Consider the following 8740-nt stretch of genomic DNA (forward strand, 5'->3'; position numbering starts at 1 on the left):
TGGATGATATTTTTTCCTCCACGTACAGCTTTAAAGGAAATAATGATATTACTAAAGCAATGAAATCAAGCAAAGATTTATCTCATGCATAAATTGAACATACATAATTAAAAAAAATCACATGTTTTATTTTACATGAACTTACTGTATTACCCAGGGAAATCACTCAGTCCCACCTGCTTCAGCTCCCCTATTAGTATAAGTTATAGGTTTGTTTCCCTATTATAATCAGAGGGGGTCCTTGGGTTCTGTTAAAGTCTACCCCAAGAAGTTGCTGAGAAAGAGAACTTAAGGAAGGTTTTGTGGAAGTGGTTGTGGGTTCCCTACATCTTAATGAATCAGAGCAACTCTGATTTTATTCACTTTCTACTTTGTTCCTATGGCTTAAACATCATTAGAATAAATCAATCCTTAAATGCCTTTCAGCAACAACATGATAGGGATCGATTTCAATAGCATGTTATAGTTTTAAAAGCAACTGCACATCTAATTTCAATAAAATTTCCTAACATCCTTCTGAGTTTTGTGGGAAGGCATTATCTTTCCCACTTCAACAACAGTGAATCTGAACTCAATAAGCATAAATTGATTTTCAAGGTCATACAGAAAATCAGTGTCACAGAGAAGGTAACATAAATGTCTTCCATTTCTTAGTCCTAGGATCTCTCCACTATACTACACTGCCTGCCAGTTTAATAATACATAAATCCAAAAATAATTTGTGTAAGGGACTCTGTACAGGAATTTTCTAGCACCTTCCACAGTGAATTTCATCACTCCCTCAATTTCCACTCTCCATCACAATGGAATTTTAGACTATTGTTCTTCTATTACCTTTCAGAAATGTCTCTTTAATTTCAGTTCATAAACACTCAGGGGTTGGGGTTTAACACAAAGAATATGGCAAAGATGGTGATGGTTCAGTCCATAAGGAAGACAGCAAAGGTCCAGGCTTGCATCCACAGAGAAATGTCATGAAATGCAAGTTACCACAGTGAAATATTCGGTCCAGGTAAATGCGGATTTCCTCCTGTGCCCTTTCTATACAATTAAGCAGTTTCTGGTGAGCTTGCAATCTGCATTTCCTGATGGAGTACAAAATAACACAGGATATAAGCAAAGGTTGCTCCCAGTTCCTGGAGACCTGTTGGTTCTCTTACTGTAGAGTCCTTGTTGGGGAAGAAAGAGGGAATTCATTATATTTTTCCCACGTGAGTCAGGAGTAGGCAACGTTTTATGGCTTGAGAATTAATTTAGGAAAAATCATGTTCTTGAAGAAGCTTAACAAATATGTGTAACGTCACATAGTCCAATACATACTTCACCCATGTCAGTTCATATTCTGCCCATGTCAGTTCCACAGTTTCTGAGAAGACTTATGATGGTGGAAATGGTGAAAAGATAAAAATTAACTCAGAGAAAAAAAAAGATCCTCAGCCTTAGCATCTCTCTGAATTACTAAAACCTCTATATAGAGAGATGGTCCCTAGATTAGTGCCCGGCTGGAAAGCATCCTACTTTGTTTGTGTTGAAACAAGCTTTCAGAGCCTTGAGAAATTATGTGGATGAATAAACAAAAGCCACACATTGTTAGAGTTCCCTGGTGCTTCAGTGGATTAAGGATCCAGTGCTGTCACTGCTGTGGCTCTGGTTACTGCTGTGGTGCTGGTTTGATCCCTGATCAGGGAACTTCCGCACACCACGGGAGCGGCCAAATGATTGCACCAATGGTGGATGGAGCCCCCATTCTCACAGATACTAGGTCAGGTCCTTAACCTGCTGAGTCACAACAGGAACTGCAAAAACCCGCCACACTTTGCCTCTCATTTGGTCTGGAGGATAGGACTAGTTTTGCTTCTCCAGTTTAGCCAGTCTTTGTGGACTTAATCACCTCCACAGCCTGTACTGATAGGTAGCACGTTTTATATCAAAGACTTGTCTGAGTTACCCACATTGCAAGGACACTGGACACTGTGTCACATCTCTCCTAAGGATTCTACTGTCTTCATGGCTCTCCATGTGCCCCTTCTCTTCAGCCTGTTAAACCCTTACCATTTCTGCTTAGATGGTTGTAGGAATTCCCAAACTGGTCTTTTGGTGTTGTCGTCTCTAACTACATCCTCTCTGTTGTTTCCAGAAATATAAGTCACAAATGGGATCATTTATTCCTTTGTTTGAAAATTTTCCATGACTCTATATTGCCTACAAAACATCAAACTCCTTCAATAGCAACCAAGACTTTTTTCCATCTTGGCTCTTATCTAGTGCCCTGTTTCCTTCAATCTTGTTTCAGATCTTTAAATGTTATGCAAATTCTTGCTGGCTTCTGCCTTTGGATCTGTGTTCCTGTTGTTATCTCCACCCACCATGTCCTCCTCACTCTTAGACTCTCCTCCTTGACGAGCACTGAGTTTTCATCACTCAGGTCCAGAGTCCCCTCTTCTCTGAAAAATTTCCTAATATCCTTTTATGACCATAATTCCCTGCACTGACTTCTTTTCTGGCACAGATAATGGTTTATTCCTTCTGATTTATACTATGTTTATATTTTCTTAGTTCTTTGTAGCTTCCCTGTTACACCTCAAGTTCATCCTGTCTGCTTAGTGTTTCGTCCATCCCAATGTCATCAAAACTTTACTTAGTTTGGGGCACATGTTCAGTGCTCAATGATTTTTTTTTCAGTTAATGAATAAACTTCACTCATAAGTGTGCATCATGACTTATAAGCATGGGCAATGGAGTGTGAGTGAGCAAGAAGGATCTTGACAAACATAGCCTAAGAAACCCTTTTGTTAATGTCTTTGGACTGGCTTCAGGCATGCCAGATAGAGATTTATTTTCTGATCCAGGCTTTAAAATATCTCTGTGACCTTGAGAAAGTCATGCTGCCTCTCTGGCCTCAGATCTTCAGTTGTAAAATGTGCAGACAGTTTAGTATGATGTAGTCTGATGCAGGATCTAGCATGATGCGGGGTAAGACAAGGGGTTTGGAGGCACCCTGGGATTGGAATTCTGCCTCTGCCTCCTTTGTTACTCAGAGCAAGTCCTTTATTTTCCTTTAATTTCCTCCTCTGTAAACTGGGAAGCATAGCACTTACTTCACTGGGTAGCATGAGGAGTAACTATAATCATGTTTCGTAAAGTACCCAGAACATAATAGGCATTCAGTTAACTCATTTCCTTTCTCTTTCCCTGAAAATACAGTGCCTGCCCTGAAAGGTTATTTATGAGGACAGTTGCAGAATGTAAAATGCTACTCAACAGAAGAACAGCTTCTCTTTGAACCAACTTGCTTACTTTTATTCCAGTGAACTTGTGTAAATTAACCAAGTGGACCAGAGACTTCAGCGCTGGGTTATCGAGTTTGGGACTTAAGGCAAAAGAGACTCAGTGAGTCATGGGCAATGTAACTATACCCGGCTGCCTCTGCAACCTCCATAGTTTTTAAGGGAATTTGGGCTTAAAATCATGGTTTTTAAGGAAGCACCCATCCTGTGGAAAGAGGCTCTGTGACAAATCCTAAGCTGGAACAAAATCTGCTCCTTATATGCAACTCAATCACTTCACCAAATACAAACTGCTTTTTCTCTTACCATGTGGTGGTGTCCTCTTCTTCTTAGGAAGACATTCCTCCTTACCCAATATTTTTAACATCCACTTTGTTTTCTGTCACTGAAGTTTTCAGCTATTTGTGCGGTATCTTACACACTGGGTGTACTTTTCATGCTCATACCATTCATGTGTGGTCTGCAATGACTCACATTCTGACGGTTCAATATCTTTACCTAAATTCTTCAGCAGCCAATCAGGAAGTGACACATTTTGAGACTGGGTAGCTGGGCCTCAGGTTATATGATGCTAAGAAATAGCGTGACAGAAGGTGAAGTTCTTCTGAAGATTAGTAATACTGGACTTCAACATCTTCTCTTCACCCTTCTTGTTGGAAACGCCAGACTCAGGAAGTCATGTCACTATGGCTCTTCTGCTTGTCCCAACGTGTCCCTGCTAGGCTTAGTCCCTCAGGCCCAAGCCTAATATGCATATTAGCCAAGAGAATTTTATTGGATGTGAGCCTGGAAACAGAATGGACATTCTTCTGCTAGTGTTGGAGTTCCAGTGGGGATTATTAAATCTTTGCTAAGTCATTACCACACAAAGTACACACACACACAAACATGAAGGTGTTTCAAACATTTCAATAACTTCCAAATTCTTGCAAGGCCCCAGAAGACATAAATCTATATAGTGTGTGATTTTGTCAGTATTGGGGATATATTTGTACGAACATTTAATGTGATATGATCATTCATTCTCAATGTGGGCATCATGCCCAACGGGGCAAAAACTGGTTCTTGGGGACCAAAAAAACCCTTAGATATAACAGTGATCTGTGGTTCTTCAGAGAACCTCAGTACATAAAAAGATATATAATATATCTTTCGGAGTAAGTTTTCTTGAGGGAGAGCAAGGAAAAACATCTAATAAAGATCCTTTGGTGGTGGAGGGGAATGAGTTAATTTTATTTATTTATTTATTTATTCTTTTTATGGCCACACCTGAGGCACATGGTAGTTCCTGGGCCAGGGGTCGAATCAGAGGCAGCAGCTGCTGGCCTATGCTACAGCCTCAGAAACACCAGATCTTAGTTGAATCTGTGACCTACTCTGTGGCTTGGGGCAACACTGGATGCTTAACACACTGAGTGAGGCCAGGGATTGAACCAGCATCCTCAAGGACAGAGACTATGTCAGTTTCTTAGCCCACTGAGCTGCAACAGCAATTCTAGGGGGCAATAATTTTTAAAATTTTGAGAAGCCCTGGCAATAAGGTTAAGAGTCTTGGACCAATGTCTCTGTCTTGTAAGACACAGAGAAGATCCCGATGTGCACCACCTAGAAGGACTTTTTTAGCTAAATATGAGCCCATCTCAACAATTTGCAAAAAGCTGTTCTGTACGTTTCAATTTCCTCAGCTTCCTTATTCCTCTTGACCAATTCTTTAATGATGATTGGAGACAGAAGGTGCAATTGGATGTGAGCATAGAGAGAAAAAGGAGATTTACTGTCTCTTTGCAGATTTACTTCCTTGGAATTCTTCTCTTGGGAGAGAAGAGGATTATAACATAGACCCAGTGACTATTCTTTTTTTTTTGTCTTTTTTTTGCTATTTCTTTGGGCTGCTCCTGAGGCATATGGAGGTTCTCAGGCTGTAGCCACTGGCCAACATCAGAGCCACAGCAACGAGGGATCTGAGCCGCCGTCTGCAACCTACACCACAGCTCACGGCAACGCTGGATCGTCAACCCACTGAGCAAGGGCAGGGACCGAACCCGCAACCTCACGGTTCCTAGTTGGATTCGTTAACCAGTGCGCCACGACGGGAACTCCCCAGTGACTATTCTTAAGTGACCCTGTATAAAGTTACTATATACAGTTTTTTTTTTTTTTTAACTCTCCTGGTACACAAAATGGGTCTTGAGTGTATGAAAAGTTATTCCTTAGGTAATTTTTTTTTTATACCAGAGTGATTTTCTTGAATTGCCTATGCATACATAGATGAAAACTATAGTTTTGCTCCAGCTCTAAAAGCCTTGGGGTGAAATAGAAACAGGGGATAGAGGTAAGAAGGAAGTTCAGGTTAGCATAAAATAAATGTGGATTCTGTGCAGATATATCTCCAAATTGTTAATTCTCTCTTTTTTTTTTGCTTTTTAGGGATGCACTGTAGGCATAAGGGGGTTCCTAGGCTATAGCTGCTGACTTAGTGACAGACACAGCAATGTGGGATCTGAGCCGAGTCTGTGACCTACACCACAGCTCATGGCAACACTGGATCCCCAACCCACTTAGCGAGGCCAGGGATGGAACCTGCATCTTCATGGATACTAGTCAGATTCATTTCCGCTGAGCCATGATGGGATCTCCTGTAATTCTTTTGAGATTAATTTTAGTGGGCAAAAATGTAGAATGGACTTGAGTATAGGAAATGCTTGGTCCATGTATATAGATTTGTTCATGTATATATCTGACAACTTAAACTGTTCCTTCTCTTTTCACTAATTCATGAACTACTTTGAAGACTCTGCACTCACAATATTAAGTCAGGAAGTGATTCTAATAATCCACTGAAAACAGCAGCACCACTAGAGAGAGAATGTATGAAATAAACACATTCATATTCTGTTTATATGCATATTTAGGAGCAGACGTGTAGACAATAGGGAACATTGTGTGCCTGATCGTTGTCAGGAGTGGTGCTATATTTTGCAGCTATAATGCTCTCAACATTGATCACATTTCATTCTCATGACAACCTTGTGTGTAGACAATGCTATTTCCACCTTGCAGGTGGAGAAAATGAGGTCCGATATGTTGGCTTGAGAGCCACAGAGCACACCAAAATAGTATTTTGGGATTTTTTTTTTGTCTTTTTAGGGCCGCATCCAGGGCATATAGAGGTTCCCAGGCTAGGGTCAAATCGGAGATGTAGCTTCCAGCCTACACTACAGCCACAGCAACACTGGATCCAAAGTTCATCTTAGACCTACACTACAGCTCATGGCAAAGCCAGATCCTTAACCTAATGAATGAGGCCAGGGATCAAACCCATGTCCTCATGGATACTAGTCAGGTTCATTAACCACTGAACCATGATGGGAACTCCAACATTTAGGTTATTGATTTCAACCACATGCCCCATGCTTCTCCCTAGTCCATAAGCCCCTCGCTGATGTTTGACCTCATCTCTTCCTTTTGTTCTTATATTATCTCTAATTGGAGCTCCTGTTATGGCTCAGTGGGTTAAGGACCTGATGTTTTCTCTGTGAGGATGCAGGTTTGATCCCTGGCCTTGCTCAGTGGGTTAAGGATCCAGTGTTGCCATAAGTTGTGGCACAGGTTGCAGCTGCCTGCAACCCCTGGCCTGGGAACTTCCATATGTGGCAGGTGAGGTCATAAAAAGATAAAAAAGAATTTAGTGGCTCTGGGGATATAGACAAATGACTGTAGAGAAAGAGCCAGCTGTCTCTGACCCTTAGGTTAGCAGCGAGGTAACCAACTCAAATTAGATTTCCAGGCTCCATCTGACTGCTCATCCCAATTTATTGCTTTCAAAAGGCCCAAGCCGCCTCTGCATTCTCTTCATGGCTGACTTCATCTCCTGGTTCCTCAGAGTGTAGATCAGGGGGTTCAGCATGGGGGTGAGGACTGTGTTACTGATGGACACAGCTGTGTCCATGGGCAGTGTAGAGAAGGGCCGGCAGTAGATGTACACGCAAGGCACGAAATGAAGAGTCACCACCAGGATGTGGGAGGTGCAGGTGGAGAGGGCTTTGTTCCGGCCCTCCCCAGAATGAGGTCTCAGCATCACCAGAATGCTCGTGTAGGACCCCAGGAGCAAGAGCAACCACAGCAGGGTCACCAGCCCATTGTTAGAGATCATGAGCAGCTCCAGAGCAAAGGTGTCGGTGCAGGCCAGCTTAACCACCTGGGGCACATCACAGTAGAAGGCATCCAGGACATTGGGGCCACAGAAGGGGAGTGGAAGCATCAGAATAATCTGAACAATGGAGTGCAAGCCACCACCCACCCAGGAAGCCACCACCAAGGCCAACCACACCTCTCTCCTCATAATTGTTACATAGTGCAGAGGTTTGGAGATTGCAAGGTATCTGTCATAGGCCATCACAGAGAGGAAAAAAATATCTGCCCCACCAGCAAAGTGGAAAAAAAAGATCTGAGCCAAGCAGCCATCGTAGGAGATGGCTTTCCTTTCTGATAAAAGATCCACCAGGAATTTGGGAACGGTGACAGATGAAAAAGCAATGTCCAGGACAGATTTGTTCCGCAGGAGAAAGTACATGGGAGTGTGGAGGGGGGACTCACAGGTGATGGTCACTACAATGAGAGCATTACCCAGCACAGTTGCTACATAAACAGCAAGGAAAACCACAAACAAGAAAAGCTCCAGTTTCCGGAAGTGAGTGATTTCCAGGAAGACAAATTCCTTCACGTTGGTGTGGTTGCTCTGGACCATGATGGGGAGAGCACCCTCTTCTAGATCTACTTTGGCAGAAGATATTTTAGAGTTAGGAGTGTGAAGTCCTGAGGCGACAACATCATTTATCATATATGGTTATAAGGTTCTTTTAAGCATTTAGATCATAGTGCCTACTAAGAAAAACTGAGCTAGAGTCTCCCCCTCCTTTTTTAGTCACACCCATGGCATATGGAAGTTCCCCAGGCCAGGGATCAAACTCACGCTGCAGTCGCAACCTGCACTGCAGCTGGGGCAATGCTGGATCCCACAGTGCACCACACAGGAACTTCCCAGGGTTTTCCTTTTTGCAGCCTGAAAATTCTTTCTTTTTTGGGGGGTGTGTGTGTGTGTGTGTGTCTTTTTGTCTTTTTAGGGCCGCACTGACAGCATATGGAGGTTCCCAGGCTAGGGGTCTAATCGGAGCTGTAGCTGCTGGCCTAAACCACAGCCATAGCAATGTGGGATCTGAGCGCATCTTTGACTTACACCACAGCTCCTGGCAACACCGGATCCTTAACCTATTGAGTGAGGCCAGGGGTCGAACCTGCAACCTCATCGTTCCTAGTTGGCTTCGTTAACCACTGAGCCACGATGGGAACTCCTAGAATGAGTTTTAATACAAAAAAAAATCCTATAATTTGAATGTGTCTTGAGAAGCCGAGTATTTTACAGGAGAGGCAGCAGATTTCAGTCAGCCTAAGTC

General features: G+C 42.7%; 1 protein-coding gene across 1 annotated transcript; it reads right to left on the bottom strand.

Annotated features, from left to right (window-relative positions):
* Window positions 1-7016: 7016 nt before the first annotated feature.
* LOC125123960 (olfactory receptor 4D6) lies at window positions 7017-8052 on the bottom strand. Its single transcript, XM_047774133.1, has one exon. The coding sequence runs from the start codon at window positions 8032-8034 to the stop codon at window positions 7090-7092; it is 945 nt and encodes a 314-aa protein (XP_047630089.1). The 5' UTR covers window positions 8035-8052; the 3' UTR covers window positions 7017-7089.
* Window positions 8053-8740: the final 688 nt, after the last annotated feature.

This window comes from Phacochoerus africanus, chromosome 4 (assembly GCF_016906955.1).
Source record: "Phacochoerus africanus isolate WHEZ1 chromosome 4, ROS_Pafr_v1, whole genome shotgun sequence".
Taxonomy (NCBI): Eukaryota; Metazoa; Chordata; class Mammalia; order Artiodactyla; family Suidae; genus Phacochoerus; species Phacochoerus africanus.

Excerpts from the sequence above, each read along its gene's own strand:
- LOC125123960 (XM_047774133.1), bottom strand. The coding sequence starts at position 8,034 with ATGGTCCAGAGCAACCACACCAACGTGAAGGAATTTGTCTTCCTGGAA.